The sequence below is a fragment of the Globicephala melas genome, chromosome 7 (genome assembly GCF_963455315.2).
Source record: "Globicephala melas chromosome 7, mGloMel1.2, whole genome shotgun sequence".
NCBI classification, from domain to species: domain Eukaryota; kingdom Metazoa; phylum Chordata; class Mammalia; order Artiodactyla; family Delphinidae; genus Globicephala; species Globicephala melas.
Window position 1 is genome coordinate 93733390 of NC_083320.1, and position 24072 is coordinate 93757461.

Here is a 24072-nt window from a genome sequence, read left to right on the forward strand (position 1 = left end):
ATGCCAAGAAGGCAGAAACTGTCTGTTTTATTTACTTAGGTATCTTCCTTACTTGGTATAGTGCCAGGCACATATAATAAATATCAATTTTAAAAGATACTCACTTTATTGTCTCCCTTAAATGATTTTTAAGTTAAAAGTATTATTATTTCTACCTTTATGTGAGAGTATTAAAGATATATGTATACATGTGAATATATTTTTTTAAATAACCAAACAGTTTAAAAAATGAGACAGTTTTTATATCTGTACCATTTATATTTTCCAAATATTTTGCTATCAGTGATTAAATTTTTCAACCCCTGCATTTTCTTGTGAAACAGTTTTTTTTTAAGTTCAGTAGTTCTTCTAGAAAAGCAACTGGGTAACCTATAAGGTCACACTTGTGTCTCTTACTTATGTCTTAATTTCTGTATTTTGAAGAAGTGGCCACGAAAAATGAAAACAACTGTTAATTCTGGGTCATGGACATATGAAAGTTTGTTATATAAAATATTGTCTGGGGACTTCCCTGGTGGCCCAGTGGTTGGGAGTCTGCCTGCCAATGCAGGGGACATGGGTTCGAGCCCTGGTCCGGGAGGATCCCACATGCTGCGGAGCAACTAAGCCCGTGTGCCACAACTACTGAGCCTGTGCTCTAGAGCCTGAGAGCCACAACTACTGAGCCCACGTGCCAAAAAAAAAAAAATGTCTTTCTGACACCCAAACTCTAAAATATTGTCTGTGCTTTTCAATATTTAAAATATTTCCCCCAAAGTATACCAAGAACCACTTCTATATGGAATAATCAACAAATTATATTCTGTACATTTTATGTATTACTTTAAACCCTCTTTTACTTCTTAAGTTACAGAGAAAAACACAAAGATGGACAGATTGTTACATGTAGGTCTCTATTTCCAGTACTACATTCATTCCAGGAGGCTGCAGTATTATAAAACACAGTAAAATCAACATCAATATAATTTAAAAAGTAAAAGTCCCATAATTCAAACGATATAATGAAATTCGCACCTAATAGGATCTTCACAAGCACCAAATGGTAACTTGCCAAACTCCAGGCCTCCCACTTCTCCTCCTACAAGGGCATCTATATCTGAACAAGAAAAAAAAAAATTTTCCATCAGTTAGCCAAAAATGGAGAAATAAGAATTTAAATCTAGGTAGGTCAGCCCTTTGAGAAATTAAAGTTTTAATAGTGTCTACATTAAGATACATATAGCAAGTTAGAGAACAGTCAGATATTAAAGACTTCCCCCAAGAATGTTATAGTAAAAGGACACATTTAATTCCTATTTGTAAAGTGCTGTATTCAAGCTATGCACTCTAAATTTTACTCTTCGGAAATAGTCCTTAAATATCACTCAAAAGAATAATATTCCTGTAAATTTCTTTTCATTTTCTCAGAATGTGATTAATAGCATCTAAAAGAAAGATTATCTGAGTATTAAAAAATTTAATCATCAACCTACATTCATCAGTTTTGCTGTCAATAATTTCTGAATAGCCCAAATTAGTCATCATTAATAAAACCTTATATCAGCTGACAGTACACAGAAATATCTGAAGTTCAGAAAAGAATTTCCATTCCATTATGAATGGTATCTGAGATTAGAGGAGAATTTAGAGGGTATATCACCCCTTAGCTCCATCCCTCTTGAAGAAGTAATAAACACTTCTAAAAGACTTCAAAAACATTTCCCTTTGAAATAATAGATGGTTGTTTTTAATTATTCACACTACACTAAGAATTTCTAAAATTAAAGTCTACTGTTGAGTTATGAACACTCCCAGATTTGCTAAAATTATGTTTGACAATTATCTACACCCTAACTAAATTATTAAAATTAGTTATTAAATATGGCTCAATTACTTGATTCAGTAAATTTTCTCAAGTCAATTCATTCCATTTTTCCAACTAAAGAATGCTTACAATAAAGATCACAATGACTAGCTTTACTATAAGATGTGAATTAAGAGTTCAAAATTTACAATAAGCACTTTTTTTTGCCACGCCGCACTGCATGCAGGATCTTAGTTCCCTGACCAGGTATTGAACCCATGCCCCCACTGCAGTGGAAGCATGGAGTCTTAACCACTGGACCGCCAGGGAAGTCCTAAGCACATTTTTTAAACCAGTAAGCTAAAAATTATTAATAGACTATAACTGTACAAAACTTTTACTCAAATTAAAAGTTGAAAAGCTACACTGTAGAATGAAAGGATGATGGGACTTGGAGTTTGACCAGGATTTAAATGTGAACTTTATCACCTGGTGACCATGTGGCCTTGGGCCAGTTACTTTTGTTCTCTAAGAAAGATAACAATACTTGTCTCATAGGTAAATGGGAATTACCTGAAACAGTATATAAAATGCCAGGCACAGTGTCTGGCCCATATTACATGTTCAGTCCCTTCCCCTTAAAAGAGAAAATATTAAAAATTTATATGGTTTTCAATCCACTGAGAAAGAAGGTTAATATTTTGATGCCCATTTTAAAAAACTAGCAATAGAACATTAACAAAGGCGTACTGTTGTCTGGAAACTAAAATTATCAAAACAAACATTTGAGTCTTCTAATATAAATCTCAGCTTAGCTTTTATTTCCCTCTGCTGTAGTTTAGATGGAGTTCTTTTACTGCACATTACTTTCAAATTATTCAGTGGTATATAAAATAAAACAGTAGTATATATAACCACCAAAAGCTAAATGTACTACATTAATTTTAGTAACATCCCAAGATAATTAATTTACTATTTTCAATCTCATAAACAAACCAACCATTTTGGAACAAAAATAAACAGTAAAGAATATTATTTTATTATAATTTATTTCTCTTTGAGGAAGGTAGAATGGAAAATGTTTTCAGGCTAGTAAAATCCTTGTAATTATTTTATAAGTTTATATTAAATTTCTTATTAGATAGACTTGGATATAATTGCACTTTTTGTGAGAGAAACATCCAGGAACCTAAACCTCACTTAATTAAGCTAAATGTCCACCAGGCTGAGCTTTTCTAGAACTCAGATAATGTCTGTTCATATCTGTGTCCTGGCAGAGCCGGCCTATTATAGGCTAATAATTAATGACTGTTAATGAATCAGTATATCAATGGTTAAGTAGGTAAAATGATTTTAATCACAGTTTTATAAAAATGCAAGTTAAAGTAAAATACTCTACAGCTCTTCCCAGCATAAGTGTATATGTATATACACCTTTTTCTCTTTTCTGCTTTCCTTATTTAGCCCTCTTCTTCAAACTCTACTCTCTATAAGGTTCTGTGCGTGTCTGTTCGCAGCCTATGAGGGTGGCTTCTCTTATTATATTCTGAAAGTAGACATTTTACTCATTACGTACTAATTTGCAGCACACGATGTTCCACGGCAAGGGAATGCTTTATAAATAATATTAGCTTTCAAAAACAGATGGTCAGGGCTTCCCCAGTGGCGCAGTGGTTGAGAGTCCGCCTGCCGATGCAGGGTACACGGGTTCACGCCCCGGTCAGGGAAAATCCCACATGCCGCAGGGCGGCTAGGCCCGTGAGCCATGGCCGCTGAGCCTGCGCGTCCGGAGCCTGTGCTCCGCAACAGGAGAGGCCACAACAGCGAGAGGCCCGCGTACCACCAAAAAAAAAAAAAAACAGATTGTCAAGTATAGAATAATTCTGTCTCTAGAACAACCTACACAGCTTTTTTTAAGAGAAAAAATATGATAAAAGCAAAGAAATCAGCAATATTACATTTACAGTGAGTTACAAATATTTCAAACACTTGAAACACATTGTTAAACAGTTTTAATTTCTGAATATATTTTCTCTCCATTTATATTCAGTAAGTTAAATATAGTTTTAAATTATCTCACCTGGAGGCTGCTGAGGCCAAAAATACTGCTGCCAATCCTGAAGTACATAGGTAAACCGTATAGCAATACTAACTGGAGGCAATGGAGTTAAAGTGCATCCCTAGGAAATAAATGCAAAGACAATACCATGTAAATGTTAGTACCCTTGTAAATACCAGAACCAAATTTCAAACTACTGGAATGGATAAATTACTACCTTCATGAAATGTGGATTTTCAGATTACAGTGTTAGATATGGCACGCACATTCTAGCCATGAAAAATGTATGATATTCTAGCCATTAAAAAGGAAAACAAAGTCACTAAGTTATTAGAGCCAAAGGTGCAGAATTTAGGAAATCATTTTCATGGGAGAAATTCTCACAGCTTAAAAGCTCAAGAGATGAATTAATGCCAGAGAGCAAATTACATTAAAATAAAGCTGTTTAAACTACTACCAGGAAAAGAGATATTAAATTTTATTATGTAAAGTGCTCTTTCAAAATATCTTATACAATTTTAATTATACAAACAAATTTCTTACTATTCTCTTCAGCCATGTTGAATGTGGAAAAAAATGTGACTCATTTTTTAAATAAGGTAAAACTATTATATAAAGTATAACACTAGGTTTGAGAAGATGATGTCTTTTCTTTCTTTTAAATGAAAATAAACTCAAATTAAAGCCAGTCTTAAATATTTAACCAGAATTTTAGACTGTGACAAATGGCCAGTCATGTAGTTTATATTAATGAATCAGAAAATTTAGATCTATCTTTACATTCACTAAAAATCATAAAAATTAATAATATCATCCAAACATCCCACAATTTCAGCTTCCCTTAATAATGGTTAACCTATATTAATGTGAAATAGGACCTAAATATGCATAGGAATGACCTAGTAAGCTTGTGAAAATGTAGATTCAATAGTATTCTGCATATCTACCCAGTTTCCAGAGTCATTAGTAACTTTAACTGAATACAAACTCAATGTCAAGTCACAAAATAAGGTAGCTGCCAAAAAAAAAAGCGAATAATTCAGTTTTGGGCTGCTGTGTCCTAGACAAGCAAGGTAAGATTCTGGCTGGTCAGGAATATTTATTTTTTACTCAGGTCTAGATATCAAATGAGCATTCACCTGTAATTGGGTGTAAATGATCTAGAAACCATAACAAGGTCACTTTGACACATAACCTCCGCTCCAGTCACATAGCAATATAGACAAATACAGAAAGAGATGACCAAAAAGAAATGTCTAGGACCAAACATGACATGAATATCTTTGTGGGCCTTATAAAAGGTACAGAAAATCCAAAGTGTTAAATGGGGTTCAAGGCATATGCTTGCTGAGTTCCACATGCAGACGAAGGCAGTGAGAGCCAGGATTACAGACTGCATTAAATGGAACCAAAAGTACTCCGCCCAGAATGAGGGTACTGTAAGACTCTCGGCTTAAGGCAGACGCTGGGGCAGGGCATACCTGCTTCATGCAGTGGCTTTGTTGGAAGGTATGGGGCTAGGGAAAGTTGTGTGAGCGGGGGACAAACCCACTCTCATGACCCAAGCAAGCAATCCAATGAGTCCAAGACTCAATGTGCAATACCCCAATATCAATATGGAGCAAAGGGCTCCAAACACCATTTTAAGACCAGTGTCTGAAATATTCTGCAGGTAAGGAGCAACCACAAAATTACAAAACCACTAGAGAGGATGGGAGAGAAAGTTAAAAACTGTAAATAAAGCCTTCATTCAAAATGAGCCTGCAAACAAAATTTCCCCAGAACATGAAGAAATGTAGTTCTAAAAAAGACAAATATCCAAAACAACAATCAGAATATAAAACTATGAAATATAAGGAACATCTGATAGAATGAAGAATGTCTAAACTGAAAAAGGAAAGACTAGGGTATGAGGGAGTTTTCAAATACTTAGAGGATTATATGGCAAAAGAGGATTTAAACTTAAATTTTATGTGATTCCAAGGACAACCACCCTCTGCTGCCACCCTGCCAATGAAGTCTTTTCTAATAATTAGATCCATGTGAAAATGAAATAAGCTGCTAGTGGAGGGTGAGTGCCTTGGAACACTTCTAGTAGATTTAAAGAGTAATATTTATAAAGATAGCTTTATAAAGAAAGTATAAGAGAGCCACATATTGGGTAGCTTTAACTATGTAAGACAACTAAAGTACCCAAACCAGGTCTCAATTATCTTAAGTTCAACTCTATCAAATCAACTTTGAGAAATGTTTCATATTTAGACAAGAGGTTTGTGAAAGTTCTGACAGATGATGTGATAAACTGATTAAGAACACTTTTTTTTAAGTACAATTAGTAAATAGTCATAATGAAAGTCAGGCTCCACAGATCAAGGTGGTCCCCAGTTTCAGTAAAGAGAAATTGAGTAACATAAAAGAGTGACAAAAAAGATCCATGAAAATAACGTTCACTAATGTTTTTTAAGAAGAGGAATAAAGCATTAATATTTGCATCTGACTAGAATTTGATCTAAAATAATTAAATATAATTGAAGACTTCTGGTGAGAACAAAGTAAAACTAATGGGGTAGAAATAACGCATACTTGACTTTTTCAAAAATTTCTCAAAGCAACACGTGTAGAATTAAGCAGTACTTAAAGCATTTCAGAGTCCAGAAAGGTTCTGAAAAAAAGTTACATACAGACATGGAACTTTCTAAAAGATATGCTTCTATGCTTTTTTTAATAGAGATAATCACAAGAAACAGCTAACAATAGTTATTTTGAGGAAAGGGACTAAGGGTATAGAGAAGTTTATACTTAAATTTCTTAACCCAGTATATGCAGACTTTTTAAAAAATATCAAACGGATTTATCTGGGTGGTGATAATCCTACCACCCTGCTATTTATGGCCTCAAAATTGAAAACATATTTTTTATGAAATTAAATTCTAATCCTAAATATCTTTCTACAAACAATGTATGTTAAAAAAGACATTTCAGCGTTTTTTCTCACATTTTTTTCCTTTTCAAAATTTGCAAACCTTCAGAAAGGTTGCAAAGCTAGCGTAATGAATACCGGTATGACTTTCACCAAGCTCACCAATTAACATTTTGATACACGCACATACTATCATATATTTACATAAATAATTTTTTTGGCTGAACCTCTGAAAGTAAGTTGTAGGCATCATGGCAATTCACCCCTAAATACTTAGCATGTAATTCTTATGAACAAGGGTTATCACACTCAAGAAGTTTAATATTGATACTATTTTCTAACATATAGTCCATATTAAAATTGCCCCAACTGTCCCAATTGCGTCCTCTGTGGCTATTTTGTTTTGATCAAGGATCATGCATGTTATGTTACTTCAGTCTCCTTTAGGCTAAACAGCTCCCAACCTTTGTTTTGCCTATCATGATACTGACATTTTTAAAGAGTCTGGGCTTTACTTTATAAAATATGGCTCATTTTGGAAATATGTGATTGTTTCCTCATGTTTCGATTTATGTTAAACATTTTTAGCAGGAATGCAACACAGATGATATATCCTATTCAATGTACCATACCAGGAGATATCTAATATCAGTTTGTTAATCAAGTTTGATCACTTTTAGTGTAACGGATGTCAACTTAATCACTCAAGGGAACTACTTCTCTAAGTGGAGAATCCCTTCCACCACTTACTTACCTTGTTTTGCTCTCTTTTCTAGAGGTATTCACAAATAGCTCCTCAATCTAGACCCTAATTCTTCCCCCAGAGTAGCACAGGCAAATCATCCATATCTCTGTGATAGTGTTTTTAAAAAACACCAAAGATATACTGAGCACATCCAATTCAGCCCTGCTGTTCTCAGTCATAGAATATAAGACTGATTAATCTTAAACATCAAATTAAATAGACCCTTGGGGGAAAAAAAGCAATTCAGAACCCAAAGAGTTCACATCTCAGTTACTCATAGTCAGAGCCCTGAACAAGCAACTATGCTGAAGCTCACTCATGTGGTGAAGTTGGCAACATTACTCATTAGAGGAAAAGGAGTATAAAGAGTTAATAACGTAGGGGATAAATGTTAACAAACTGAACAAACAAAATCAGAGCATTAGTACACTAAAAATCTAATTGGACTCTTTGTTGAAACAACAATTTATGTAGTCAATTACATCTTTCTTCTAAGTAATTACATTTCAACATTAGAAATATTTCTATGTAATCGATAAAATTACCAAATTACTGCTTTTATAAGACTGAAAATATCAATGCCAACTCACAATCTTTGATTTGAAGATATCCAGCAGACCTGATAAATGAGTGTACTGATTTGGCACTTTTCGAAGATGAACCATTTCAAAATCAGTTCGGACACCAGGACCCTGACATTCTCCCACATACGTTCTTCGCCATTTCTGATGAATTTGCACGAAGAGTGGCACCTGGCTATAGGGCATAATTAAAAAGGAACAGACTGTAAGTTCACTAAACACTGAATAACTCCTAAATCTCAAGTTTTTCCACTATTACATTATTTTAATCTCAACTATTTAAAAGCACTAAACAAGGAATACTCCACAGACTTATATTTAAAACAAAAACACTTAGTTCCTTTTCTCCTTACACTAATAAACTGAAGAAATTATCACTTAGTGGCAGTTTGTAGTCAGAAAACTATTTTAAAATGGCTGAAAGTCATAAAAAAGCAGAATAAAAATTTTCTTGAATAAAAGTGATCCTATCATATGAGGCTTTCCAAGATCATAATAAAACTTGATTCACAGGTATTAAGCAATATAAATTAAACTCACACTAGTGGTGAATTATTTTGTACTTTATCATTTGAGGACATAGTTCTCCTCCTTATTCAAAGATTTCCATAACCGCAAATTAGCCTACTCACTAAAATCTATTTGTAATCTCAAAATCAATACTCGTAGCACTTTCAAAGCATTTGAAGACATGTGCAGAGAAACAAAAAATTTGAGTTACCTGAATGCATGTTCCTAGCTGAGGCTGAACAAGGCGATGCTCTGTCATCAAGTTTTAAAATTAGATTTTGCACCAAAATTTAAATAAACATTTGGAAGCAAAATACAAAAATATACCATTTATTCTCCATTTTAAATATTCATGTAATATTTCAGTAAGTTTCCCTTTAGAAATGCTTTCCCTAAAGGTTTTGTTGAGTTTGTCCTTATATACCTTATTCCGATATAATAATGTACAAGTACTAATCTTAATCATAATCAAAAACCTAACAGTAATCATTTTCCCTCATAAATTATAATTTAGAATAGTTCTTAAACTCATCTCAAGGTTTTTCGAAATGTCCACCTACCAGCCAGTGTTTCCCAAAGCAACAGACACAGAACTCAGAAGAAGGTTGCACTTAGATTCACTGAGAACAGCATCATTATTTGCGGCAGGGGCGATCACCACAAACTCTCGGAGTCCATACCTTAAAAAAAAAAAAAGAATAACTGCCATTAAACAGGGAAAATGTCAGAATACAAAAATTTATTATTTGAGAAACATGAAAAAATTTCCCTGAAGGAAATTAGGCTTGAACCACAGGTCTTTCTTTCTTTCTTAAATGGCAATTGAATCTATAACAACCTGTATTTCCTTCATTTGGTGAAAAATTTCCATCATTCATCTACTATTTTCTCTCTATTCTTTACAAATTAGGAGCAGTTTACTGAAATCACAAAGAAAAAACATTAAATAACAGGTTTGTCTTAAAAGTTAGCTTTCAAAAATAAAAGATGAAAGCCAGCACTGACATCTTGCGTTAATTAACAGATAACATTAAGTCCACTAATGTGGAAAGATAAAGTTTAATTGATTCTCTAAATGTCAGGAAAAGAATTATCAGCCATGATGTACTTGTGCTGAGAACACGGTTTACTCTAGTATCCTAATTAAGGAATTCTTATATTCTTTTACTCAATAACATATTAGATAGGAATCACAAAATTATCAGAAAATGGCTTATTCTTGCTACGGTATCCCACAGTAATGAAAACTTCTCATTTAGTTGACAAGTCCTTTAAAAACCACAGATTTGTAGCCAAAATTTACAAAAATGTTAAGGTCAAATTGGTGATCTTGCCTCCTGAAAATTCCTACCCTATTCACTCCCCAATGTATTTTTATTTAATAATATTTTTTAAATAAATTTATAAAAGGCATTACTCATTTGCCTAATTTATTTTAACTCTATGTAAACAGTTATGAATGCTTATTTTTATGAACATTCTCAAGAAATCCCCCAAAACAGCAATAAAAAAAAAAAGATTTAAAACATTTTAGGGCTTCCCTGGTGGCACAGTGGTTGAGATTCCGCCTGCCGATGCAGGGGACATAGGTTCATGCCCCGGTCTGGGAAGATCCCACATGCCGCGGAGCGGCTCGGCTCATGAGCCATGGCCGCTGAGCCTGCGCATCCGGAGCCTGTGATCCGCAACAGGAGAGGCCGCAACAGTGAGAGGCCCACGTACCACAAAAAAAAAAAAAATTTTAAAGTCCAACCCATAACCTGTTTACTGTTTAGATAACAAAAATTTCTTTCATCTTCTCACCTCACCTCCACCCTCCTACCCCTGAAATCAAAATTAGTTATGTAGAAGCAGCATCAAATACTGTAAAGAACCCAGAGCTGTGATTTTTAAGCTCTAAAGGTCTTTAAATACAGTTTTCTTCTTTCTTTTCTTAATGTCCTTGGAAGAAAGGAAACAAAACAATATTTTGCCTTGGTATCCCCAGGCACTAGAGTGAAACCACTGCCAACAGTTTCTTGGTCATTCTTCCAGAACTATTCCATCCATCCATTTACTCATCCTATCCTCAAAAAAGATTGCATTACATATACTTTTTGTACCTTCTTTTCAAAGGTTCATCTCCCCTACTGATCAGTACTTTGTTTCCATTACCTGGAATGTTTCCCCTACACTCAACTGCCATCACAGAATAGCAATGGATTCTTATTTTGAAGATTTATCTCAAATACCACCCCATTACCCCTGTTAAATATGCTCTCTTCTTGGATTTCGAATGTATTTTTTCTATTATCATTAAGAGATCAATATATACAAGTGGTTGACAGGTACATGAAAAGATGCTCAACATCACTAATCATCAGGGAAATGTAAATCAAAACCACAATGACAAATCGCCTTATACCTTTTAGAGTGGCTATCATCAAAAAGAAAAGAAAAACAAGCGGTTCCCTGGTGGCGCAGTGGTTAAGAATCCGCCTGCCAATGCAGGGGACATGGGTTCGAGCCCTGGTCTGGGAAGATCCCACATGCCGTGGAGCAACTAAGCCTGCGCGCCACAACTACTGAGCCTGCGCTCTACGGCCCATGAGCCACGATTACTGAGCCCACGTGCCACAACTACTGAAGCCCGCGCGCCTAGAGCCCATACTCTGCAACAAGAGAAACCACCACAATGAGAAGCCCGCGCACCACAAAGAAGAGTAGCTCTCACTCGCCACAACTAGAGAAAGCCTGCAAGAGGCAACGAAGACCCAATGCAACCAAAAATAAATAAATAAAATTAAAAAAAAAGAAAAACAAGTACTGGCAAGGATATAAAAAAAAGGGAACCCTGGTGGGAATGTAAATTGGTGCAGCCAGCAGGAAAAACAGTATGGAGGTGCCTCCAAAAAATTTTTAAACAGAGCTACCATATGATCCAGCAATTCTATTTCTGGGTGTTTATCCAAAGAAAACAAAAACTAATTCAAAAAGATATATGCACCCCCATGTTCAATGCAGCATTATTTACAATAGCCAAGATATGGAAACAACTTAAGTATCCATTGATGGATGAATGGATTAAAAAAAGGTGGTATACATATACAATGGAATATTATTCTGTCATAGAAAAGGATGAAATCTTACCATTTGCAACAACATGGATGGACTTGAGGACATTATGCTAATTGAAATAAGTCAGACAGAGAAAGACAAAATAACATATGATTCTCACTTACATATGGAATCAAAAAAAAAACAAAACCAGAAAACAAACAAAAAAAACAAAAAAAACACCTAGGTCATAGATACAGACAACAGATTGTTGGCTCCCAGAGGTGGTGTGTCGGAGGTGCTCGAAATGGGTGAAAGGATCAAAAGGTACAAATTTCCAGTTATAAAGTAAGTCATGGCAATGTAATGTACAGCATGGTGACTACAGTTAATAATACTGTACTGCATATTTGCAAGTTGCTAAGAGAATAAATCTTAGAAGTTCTCATCACAAGAAAAAAAATTGTAACTGTGTATGCTAACAGATAATAACAGGACTTACTATGGTGATCGTTTCACAATATATACAAATACCAAAGCATTATGTTGTACACCTGAAACTAATATAACATTATATATCAATTATACCTTACCAAAAAAAAAAGGTGGTTTTTATGCACACTGGCTTTGTCAAGAAACCTGATTACACTTGCTAAGCCTCCTAGTGGCAGTAACGAGGAATTAATTTTTTTTTAAAGTTCAATATAAATCATTGATTTACTTTCCCTACTAGAACTACTTGAGCCTGAGATCATGCCTTCATCAAGTAAACAAACATTAGGTGGGAGCTTTAAAAAATGAGCAAAATCAACAAAACATTAAAAAATGGACAAACGGGGGCTTCCCTGGTGGCGCAGTGGTTGAGAGTCCGCCTGCCGATGCAGGGGACACAGGTTCGTGCCCCAGTCCGGGAAGATCCCACATGCCACGCAGTGGCTGGGCCCGTGAGCCATGGCTGCTGAGCCTGAGCATCCAGAGCCTGTGCTCCGCAATGGGAGAGGCCACAACAGTGAGAGGCCCGCGTATCGCAAAAAAAAAAAAAAAAAAAAAAAGGACAAAGGATTTCAATAGACATTACTCTGAAGAAGATATACAAATTGCAAATAAGCACATGAAAAGATGTAGCCAACATTACTAATTATTAGGGAAATGTAAATCAAAACCACAAGATACTACTTCACATCTATTAGAATGGCTATCATTAAAAAAGCAAAACAGGGCTTCCCTGGTGGCGCAGTGGTTGAGAGTCCGCCTGCCGATGCAGGGGACGTGGGTTCGTGCCCCGGTCCGGGAGGATCCCACATGCCGCGGAGCGGCTGGGCCCGTGAGCCATGGCCGCTGAGCCTGCGCGTACGGAGCCTGTGCTCCGCAACAGGAGAGGCCACAGCAGTGAGAGGCCCGCATACCACAAAAAAAAGCAAAACAACGCAGAAAACAAGTATTGACATGGATATGGAAAAATTAGAATGCTTGAGCATGACTGGTGGAAATGTTAAATGGTACAGCTGCTATGGAAAAGAACACAGTGGTTCTTCAAAAATTTAAAACACAGGATGACCAGCAATTCCACATCTGGGCCAATACCCAAAAGAATTAAAAGCATAGACTCAAAACAGATATTTGAACACCCATGTTCACAGCAGCATTATCCACAACAGTCAAAAGGTGAAAACAAACCAACTGTCAATTAACAGATGAATGGATAAACAAAATGTGGGACATACATACAATGAAATATTATTCATCCTTAAAAGGAAAGACATTCTACATACTACAACATAGATGAAATTTGAAGACATTATGTTAAGTGAAATAAGCCAGTCACAAAAGGATAAATATTTTATGATTCTACTTATATGAGGTACACAGAGTAGTCAAACTCATAGAGGCAGAAAGTAGAATGGTACTTAGCAGGGCTAGGGTAGGAAGGAATGGGGAGTTATTGTTTAATGAATACAGAGTTTCAATATGGGAAAACGAAAAAGTTCCGAAGATGGACAGTGGTGACAGCTGCAAAAAATTTGAAAGTACTTAACGCCACTGAATGGTACACTTAAAAATGGTTAAAATGGTAAATTTTGTTGTGTGTCACCACAATAAAAAATTAATAAATAAGCAAAATTAATATATATTTCCAATAATGAGAAATATAAATGGCTAATAATTCTATTAAAAGATTTTCAACCTCAACAGTGACTAGGTAAATGAAACAAGATATCACAACCTAGGGGCTTCCCTGGTGGCGCAGTGGTTGAGAGTCTGCCTGCCAATGCAGGAGACACGGGTTCGAGCCCTGGTCTGGGAGGATCCCACATGCCGCGGAGCAACTGGGCCCGTGAGCCACAACTACTGAGCCTGCGCGTCTGGAGCCTGTGCTCCGCAACAAGAGAGGCCACAACAGTGAGAGGCCCGCGCACCGCGATGAAGAGTGGTCCCCACTCACCACAACTAGAGAAAGCCCTCGCACAGAAACAAAGACCCAACACAGCAAAAAATAAATAAATAAATCACTTAAAAAAAAAGATATCACAGCCTATTAAATCTGCAAAAAATATAAAACACTGATAAGATCCAGTGTTGGCAAGAGCTTGGGATATGCCACACAGGTGGTGGTATAAACTCTTAAAACATTTCCATAGGACAAAAAGGTAAAATTTATCAATATTTAAAATTCACAAAATTTGGGCTTCCCTGGTGGCACAGTGGTTGAGAGTCTGCCTGCCGATGCAGGGGACATGGGCTCGTGCCCCGGTCTGGGAAGATCCCACATGCCACAGAGCGGCTGGGCCCGTGAGCCATGGCCGCTGAGCCTGCACGTCCGGAGCCTGTGCTCCGCAACGGGAGAGGCCACAGCAGTGAGAGGCCCGCGTACAGCCAAAAAAAAAAAAAAAAAAAAAATCACAAAATTTGAATTATATCTCTCTATATCTATGCTACAAAAACATTCATACAAATGCACAAAGATATATGTACAATGAACTTCATTATAATAGTTTAATTGTGAAAAACCAGAAACAACTTTAAGCTCCTTCAACAGAGAAATGGGTAATTACAGTACCTCCCTATACTAGGAAAAATTTAACAGTCATTAAAAAAATAAGGTAAATCTGAACTTAATGATATAAGGCTATATGAAATGCTGAGAAAAAAGAAATATTTATCACAACAATACGTATAGTAAAATCCATATTAAAAAATTCCCCAATGCACAAAAATACATATACATATATCTCACATATTCATAAAAAGTATATGATGGATATAACACACATTTCACATCGTTTTGTGCTTGGTTATCCAAAATTAAGAAAGCATGAGATGTTTTAGCCCACATTTCTGTGTATGTGGAAAAGGGAAGGATGTGGAGGAGAGAGTGGGAAAAGTGAAGGGGGAATGTGATGTAAGATAATGAGTTTCATTAATAAATCTTTATATTTCCTACAATTTCTACTTTAGCGATTTAAATTTATTCAGACCTCAAATGCATCAACATAAAAAATAAAAATCCCACTATGGCAATACTTAATAATAGAGTTGTTTTATCTAACAAATTACATATGTATACTAAATACTAAGTTTAAATATAAATGAGCCTTAGCATCACATCCTCCAATTGAGAAAGATAGGACAATCTACCACTCTTTTGTCTCTTTTGTTTTGAGATGGCTTTTTCTTTCTTGCTTGCTACAATTTTAAAATCCTTACATGTATTACTTTAGAAAGAAATATATTCAGAGCCTCTTCAAACAGTATAAAGAATATATGCATAAAATAATGGATCACCAAAAACGGTGGTGGTAAACAATGACAAAACCATTTCTTTGACATATTTAAATCCCTAGCATCTACAAAAGTAACTTAGAGGGGCTTCCCTGGTGGCACAGTCGTTGAGAGTCCGCCTGCTGTTGCAGGGGACATGGGTTCGTGACGCGGTCCGGGAAGATCCCACGTGCCGCGGAGCGGCTGGGCCCGTGAGCCGTGGCCGCTGAGCCTGCTCGCCCAGAGCCTGTGCTCCGCAACAGGAGAGGCCACAGCGGTGAGAGGCCCGCGTACCGCAAAAAAAAAAAAAAAAAAAAGTGAGAAAATGGAAGTGTTCAATAAACAACTGCTTTTTTTCAATGTTCTCCCCCAATGATCCTTTAATATTGCATTCTGTATCTTTAATTTATAATCTACTATAACCTAGCAGGACCCTCTGGGCCCTTCCTGGAACAGGACTCCCACCCATGTCCTCTGCCTACCTTCTGTCTGTAGAAAAACTTTAGTCAAAGAATAAACTTAATCAGAGAAGTGAGAAAATGCAGAAAGAAAAACAGTCAAGCAAGACAAAATAGTAATAGTTTAGCCATAAACAAAGTCAAGGACCTTTAATTCCTCAAGGGAGGAGGAATTAAATATTCTGAGCCACATCCTTTGAGCTGTTTTGAAGTTACTGAAACCCCCACCAGGTGGGAGAAGTTAACTGTCTGTGGCCATGTAGGGCCCAGACTGGTTGGAAGCAGAAGGTTGATGATGCTGACTTCCAATTACCTCACTACCAACCCATCAGAAGAATGTCCACAAGCTGATCACACACCCCACAAACCACCCCCTCCCTCACCCCGTCTTTATAAACCTTTCCTTGAAAGCCTTCGGGTCTTTTAAGCACTGGCTGCCCTGGACTCCTTGCTTGGCTCCCTGCAATAAATGCTGCACTTTCCTTCACCACAACCCAGTGCCAGTAGACTGGCTTGCCTGCACACAGGCAAATGGACCCAAGTCTGGTTCAGTAACACTGCTAGGTTATTAATTTTGGTAAAATCTAGCAATTTTATACAACATAGCTCCATTTCTTCTCCTTTGTGCAATATTGTCATATATATTATGGATACATGTTACAAACCCAACAATACAGTGCTATAATTATTGCTTAAGCAAACTTATGTTTTAAAAAACTAGGAGAATATATCTTTTGTATTTATTAGGGAATTTCCAATGCTCTTCATTTCTTCCTGTGGATACGCGTTACTGCTTTCTTTAATACTGCCAGTAAGGCAGGTGAGCCTACAATGAATTCTCTCAGGCTTTGTTTATATGACAATGTTGTTATTTCACATTTTCTTTTTTTTTAATAAATTTATTTATTTATTTTTGGCTGTGTTGGGTCCTCGTTGTACACTGCACGTGGGCTCTCTCTAGTTGTGGTGAGCAGAGGCCACTCTTCATTGCAGTGTGTAGGCTTCTCATTGCAGTGGCTTCTCTTGTTGTGGAGCACAGGCTCCAGAAACACAGGCTTCAGTAGTTATGGCATACAGGCTCAGTAGTTGTGGCTCACGGGCTTAGCTGCTCCTGGCATGTGGGATCCTCCCGGACCAGGGATGGAACCCGTGTCCCCTGCATTGGCAGGTGGATTCTCAACCACTGCACCACCAGGGAAGCCCCCTCACCTTTATTTTTGAAAGTTAGTTTTGGTGGCTATAGAATTCCTGGTTGATAGTTTTTTCTGTTTCAGCACTCTGAATATGTCACTGTACTGCCCTCTGACTCCCACTGCTTTTAATGAGAAGTCAGCAAGCAGTATTGTCCTCTTGTACATGATGAGTCATTTTTCCCTTGCTGTTTTTGATTCTCTTTGTCTTTGGGTTTCAGCAAGTTGACTAGAATGTATCTAGGTGTGGTTCTCTTTTGTGTTTATCCTACTTGGAGTTCACTGAGATTCTAGGGTCCCTGAGGAATTTTTTTTTTTTTCTCCATCATACCTGGGAAGTTTTCAGCCATTATTTCTGAAACAATATTTTCTGCCCTTTTCTTTCTCTTCATCTGGGATTCCCATTACAGTATACTTTGGAACAATGATACTGACCCATGCATCTCTAAAGTTCTGTTCATCTTTCTCTAATTTTTTCTTTTATTCTTTGGATTGGATAATTTCTATTAATCTTTCAAATCTACCAACTCTTTATTCTGCTATCTCAGATCTGCTTTTGAGCATATCTGGTCAAAGTTTATTTCAGCTATCCTTTACAACTCTAGGAATTTCCATTTAGTTCTTTATTATAATTTCTATTTATTGAGGCTTCCTATTTGACTCATTGTTAGTCTATTTTTAATTCTTTCGATACAGTTCCTTTAATTCTTTGAACACACTTATAAGTGCTTTGAAGTTATTGCTGCATCCAACCTCTGGACCCAATAAAGAGTCCATTTCTACCGACTGTTTTTTTCTACTTACACGTGTCACACTTCCCTGTGTGACCTTGCGAATCTATTAATTTGTGGTTGAAAATTACATTTAGATAACATATTGTAGTAAAATCAGGTCCTGTTTAACTTTCTGCTGGTTGTTAGTTTCTTTTTTTGTTTGTTTCTATTTAGTAAATTGCAGACTACAACTGTGCAATCTGTATTCCCCAAAGTATTGTTACTTATGTCTCTATTCAGTAATCTTATTTTTTAGCCTGGCTCCCTAGGGGCTACCCCTTGTCTGTATAGCTTAGTGGTAAATCAGTAATTTGGGCACAGATTGTGCTCAAATAGCTGAGCCCATAACGCTTTCCTTCTGCTGACTGATCTGTGTGTCCAGGTTGGGGAATGCATACAAAGTTGCAACCAGTTCTCAAGTTAGGGCTCTCTTGGGTCTTCCACGCACACATGTAGTTTCCCTATCACACAGGGATGTGTACAGAGTGTATCCAGCTCTACTATGGCTTTCATACAGGATCTCCCTGTTACATTTCTGAATAATCCACCACTGGCTTTGGACTAGGTGTGGAACCTTGACCTAGCAAAGGTACAGGGTTTCCCCATCCATTCTCAATTGAGTCTGCTACTTTTAGTAGGCAAAGCCACAGGCTTTTGCCCTCCACCCAGAATCAAATCTGCCCATCTGGCAATAGAGCTTATGGTTTTCATGGCCAACCTAGACTGGAAAGCTACAGTTCTCATCAACACAGACTGGGGAGAAGAGGGGGAGGTGACAGAAACAGCAACGGGCAAAAGGGCCAGAGGTTCCCTCTACTCTTACCTAAGCTCTAGCAGTTGTTCAAGAATAAATGCTCCTAAATTTATTTGCCTCTAGTGCCTTGAAATGGTTGTTTTGATTATTTTTTTTCCAGTTTCATACTTTTTTCTCACACTTTTTTTTTCCAGAGAGGAACTGACAATTCTTCATGTCACAGTTACCGGAAGTCCTCTAAACGTTTGCTTCTGAAAGAATAAGAACATTTTACAGGTCCTTAGGGCTAAATACCATTCTTTCAAAACTATCAGGTTCTTTTACACGTATCTCTTTCTAGGACTAGAAAAAAAATACATTAAAATCACAAATATGAATCTTTTTTTAAAAAGCTATCGTAATTATTCAACTACACAGCTGACAAGATTTCTTATGGACTGCTGCTTACGCTGTTGCTGTTTCTTTGTGGTGACCAATGAAGTGTGATTGAAGGTGAAAGCCCAAAGACCAGTCTAGACAAAGGCAAAATCAGAGACAAAAATCTGTCCTCAGTTAAATCTAGCTGTACTTTCAGTGTATTTTTCTAATCTCAGTAAAGTCTCTTCAGGCATATAACATTTATGCTCTCACTTTCTGTATTATTTTCATATAGCTGCTATAACAAATTACCACCAACTTGGCAGCTTAGAAAAACACAAATTTATTATCTTTCAGTTCTATAAGTTAGAAGTCTGACGCAAGTCTCACCAGGCTAAGTCAAGGTGTCAGCAAGGCTATATTCCTTCTGGAGACTCTAAGGGAGAATCCATTCCTTGCCTTTCCCAGTTTCTAGGGGCTACCTTCATTCCTTGGCTCATGACCTTCTTCCATCTTCAAATCCAGGAACAGCAGGCCAAGTTATTCTCACATCACAACACTCTGACACTGACTATCTTCTGCCTCTTTTTTCTACTTTTAAGAACTTTTGTGATTATACTCAGCCCACCCAGATAACCCAGGAAAAATCTCCCCATCTTAAAATCAGCTGATTAGCAACCCTAATTCCATCTGCTCTCTTGATTCCTTCTTGCCACATAACCTATACTCACATGTTCTAGGATGTGGACATCTTTAGGAGGTACAGAGGTTCATTATCCTGGCCACCACACCCTCTGCTCAAGAAGTATCTCATAAATTTACCTTTGGACATAAATGTCTGCTAAGGCTAATGTCTGTGTCATTTCTAGGGCTAATTTTCTTTTAATAAGTAACAAATAATGAAGGGAATAAATCTCTAACGATGATTTCAGCATCAGGCCATTAGAAGGTATTTAAAGGATAGGTTATATAAGGAGGCAGAGAGAATCAGCCAACAGATCACATCATTAAGAACAGTTACCTTGCCTAGACTATAAAACTTGATCGTGAAACTGTAAACAAGCCTTTGTGTCCCTGTTTTTTGAAGCAAGAGGCTTTTGCTTTAGTCTCCCAGACCTCCCCTGAATCTCAAAAGGCTGGCTCAAGAGTTAATTATTAGGAAATGTAAGCATGTAGAGACAAAGCAAAGATGTTGGGCCAAGAAACTGGTAACAATTTAGACTATAAATCAGCCATATAGCAGAGTCACTGAACTCCCAGTTCCCTGAAAGATATAAAGGTCTCACACACATTCCTAACTTGTTTTTACAGAAACCAGATCCCCACCAGATGAAAACTGCCGACCCCAAGCACGAAGACCCCAAACTGGTTGGAGCCAGAAGACTGATGATGTGTGAAACTTCACCTTGATGCCAACCAGTCCAAGAACAGAGCACAAGCTGATCATGGACCATGCGGTGCCTTGGAAAAGCCATCGCAGAGTTGGGTCTTTTGAGCATGAGCTGCCCGTTCTCCTTGCTTGGTACATTGCAATAAATGATGCACTTTACTTCACCACAACGCGGTTTTAGTTGATTGGCTGTGCTGTGCAGACCCAAGTCCAGGTTCAGCAGCAATCATGCCCACGTATCTTCTTGAGACCAGTTTTATAAAATATCCTTTAAAAAGTTAAACAGGCTTAAAACTAATCTGGCATGTGCCTGATATAAAAACTGAAACTAGGATATATCAAAATAGGTGTAGATTGATAAACTTAAACCATCAAAATTCAGCATTTGACATAAATGTTCTATTTTCTAAAGATTAATAGAATCTTTAATAGATTAATAGAATTTTGATTAATCATATGTTGTTTTTCTCATTCTGACAGGGTCAGTCTTTACTAACTGTATTATGTATGGTATAAATATTTTGCATAATACCTCAAATTTTCAGTGTCTGCTTTATTAACTTTAGTTCAATTAAAAGAATGAAATATTTATAGGTGAAAACTTCTGTGTATCTTATTCTTCAGTTGCTAAGAACCATGGTGATTAATTTGTATCCTTGAAAATTTTAAGAATTTTTATTTTTAACAATTATAATTTTAAAATTCTGTAAAAAAAACATAAGTATGCAAACATTATGAAATCTCCTTAAGATGCCCAGTTCACCTTAGGCTCCAAATACACAGACACCACCTCATCTTTTGCCATTCTCCACACTCAGCTGCCATACTCCAGGCTTACCAAACTACTCACAGGTTTCAAGTTCATTTAGGCATCATCACGTCTACTGATGCTCTTCTTCGGCCTTGAATACCTTTTCATCTAACTTCACCTGGCTTATTCTCACTTGCCTTGCAGGATTCAGGTAAGGCATCACCTCTTCTGGAAACATTTTCCTGGCTTGATCTGTCTAGAAAGGCAGTATCTCCTATGAGTTTGCATCAAGCCCTGTGCTGCCCTCCATGAGAGCACTTACCAACAGTGTTGCCATTTGTTCCCTTGCCTCTATCCCTCTTCTAATCCCAAAGCTCACTGAGGCAGGGACCACATTTTATCTTTCATATCCCAGTACCTGGCTCACAGTAAGTGTTTAAAAAGAATGTTTGCTGAGTAAAAGAAAACACACATACTTTTAATATGTCTAATTTTCAAATAGTTCTCAAAAGATGGTTGTTGGTCTTGTAACCTTTAAGAAAAATCAAATTTAAAAAATGGAAGTGATACAGCAGATTGACATGACACAGGTCCTCCTTCCCCCCAAACACACCAAAATACCTAATAAGACATGATGATGTTTTTGAAATACACAGCTGAACTTGAAAGAATAAAGAGGCGATTCCTGAGTCACAGAAACAAAGAGGGAACTGAATGGCAGAAGTAAGCATGCAAAGGTGACTCTGAAGAAAACCAGGGCATTATCAACTCTGGATATAGGCCCTAACAGCTAGGGACTAGGGATTGGGATTTTACAGGATAAGCCTTTCAGATGCTAAAAGCCTATTAGTACGGCTCACAAAGCTGTCTGCAAAACTGAAGGTGCTTCGATAGACTAGACAGAGAGTGATGGAAGAAAAGTCTGTTTATGTCTGAGAATACCACATATTTAGCTTAGCTAAATTCACATAAATAATATGAATTATATCACTCTGAGACTGATAAGGTATAACCAGCCCAAGGGAAGCTGTCTTTGGCATGTATCCAGGCTAGGTTATGTCTAAATTGCCCGAGCCTCATAATAAATATAAATAAGGCTAGGTCTCGAAACTATGCTTCCAAAAGTATAATATGACTCAGATATTGGCATCCCTTGCTTATGAGGGACTGAGAGTAAGAAGCTGCATACTTTTTCTGATGATGTTACCAATCTCTCTACAAAGTACCCTAAACACATCAGTTTCCTTCTGTATCCTTTATATTTAATCAAGCATTGTCTGTGCACAAACTTTCCATCAATCCAAATCAGTACACAGGTTGTAACGTTTTGAATGGCCCCTCAGGGATATGGGTGTACATGAGGCAAGGAACTGGAACTACGACTTCTCCTTAAAGCCTGGATCTTAGAAGAGACTGCCACCTCAATAAAACAACTCCAGGCCCAGATGGTTTCAATGGCAATTCTACCAAATATTAAAGAAGATAACATCAATTTTACACAGTTTCTTCCAGAAAACAGAAGTGAACAAATTACTTCCCAATTTATGTTATGAGGCCAGCATTTCTCTGACATCAAAATCAAAATACAGGAAAACTAAAGACCAATATTTCTTATTAACACCGACACTAAAGTCCTCAACCAAATACCTGCATATCAAATTCAGCAATACACATAAGCACAATACAAATTACACCATGAAGAAGCTGAAGTAGAGTTCATCTTGCGATGCAAAGCTAAAGAGCTATCTACCAAAATCAACCAATGTAATCACCATATTAAAAATCTACAGAAAAAACAAATAGGGACTTCCCTGGTGGCACAATGGTTAAGAATCTGCCTGCCAGGGCTTCCCTGGTGGCGCAGTGGTTGGGAGTCCGCCTGCCGACGCAGGGGACACGGGTTCGTGCCCCGGTCCGGGAAGATCCCACATGCCGCGGAGCGGCTGGGCCCGTAAGGCATAGCCGCTGAGCCTGCGTGTCTGGATGACTGTGCTCTGCAACTGAAGAGGCCACAACAGTGAAAGGCCCGCATACCGCTAAAAAAAAAAAAAAAAAAAGAATCTGCCTGCCAATGCAGCGGACACGGGTTCGAGCCCTGGTCCGGGAAGATCCCACATGCCGCAGAGCAACTAAGCCCGTGCACCACAACTACTGAGCCTGCACTCTAGAGCCCACGAGCCACAACTACTGAAGCGTGTGCGCCTAGAGCCCGTGCTCCGCAACAAGAGAAGCCACCACAATGAGAAGCCCACGCATCGCAACGAAGAGTAGCCCCCTCTCACCGCAACTGGAGAAAGCCCGCGCGCAGCAACAAAGACCCAACACAGCCAAAAAATAATTTAAAAAAAAAGAAACAAGAAAGAAATGATCATATCAATTCAAGCAGAAAATGCACTTGACAAAATTCAACATCCATTCATATAAAAGCTCTCAGCGTACTAGGAATAGAACATTCTCAACCTAATAAAGAGCATCTATGAAAAAACTACACCTAACATATTTAATAGTAAAAGACTAAATGCTTTCCCTCTGAGATTAGGAGCAAGACAAAGACGTCCACTCTCATCATTCCTATTCAGTATTTTACTGGAGCCTTAGCCAGTTTAAAAGGCAAGGAAAGGCTTCCCTGGTGGTGCAGTGGTTGAGAGTCCGCCTGCCGATGCAGGGGACACGGGTTCGTGCCCCCGTCCGGGAAGATCCCACATGCCGCGGAGCAGCTGGGCCCGTGAGCCATGGCCGCTGAGCTTGCACGTCCGGAGCCTGTGCTCCGCAACGGGCCAGGCCACAACAGTGACAGGCCCGCGTACCGCAAAAAAAAAAAAAGGCAAGGAGAAAAACAGAACCAGATATTGGAAAGGAAGAAATAAAACTACCCCTATGCACAGACAACATGACTGTTTACAAAGAGAATCCAAAAGACATCACAAAACTCCAAGAACTAATAACTGAATTTAGTAAGGTCATGGGATATAAGGTCAATGCACAAAAATCAGTCATATTCCTACA

The 24072-nt window shown here is 37.5% G+C and overlaps 1 protein-coding gene across 4 annotated transcripts in view; it reads right to left on the reverse strand.

Moving 5' to 3' along the window:
* RAB3GAP1 (RAB3 GTPase activating protein catalytic subunit 1) overlaps nucleotides 1-24072 on the reverse strand; it is a 125905-nt gene that overhangs the window by 47084 nt on the left and 54749 nt on the right. For 3 of the 4 annotated variants that reach the window (XM_060302505.1, XM_030883078.2, XM_060302504.1), the window contains exons 6-9: nucleotides 9159-9278; nucleotides 8098-8263; nucleotides 3864-3963; nucleotides 1015-1096 (exon numbers count right to left, since the gene is read on the reverse strand). In XM_060302505.1, the coding sequence (XP_060158488.1) occupies nucleotides 1015-1096; nucleotides 3864-3963; nucleotides 8098-8263; nucleotides 9159-9278 (468 nt within the window). Of the gene's footprint in view, nucleotides 1-1014; nucleotides 1097-3863; nucleotides 3964-8097; nucleotides 8264-9158; nucleotides 9279-18637; nucleotides 18789-24072 lie in introns of those variants that run through there. The other variant, XM_060302506.2, reaches the window with a different exon arrangement.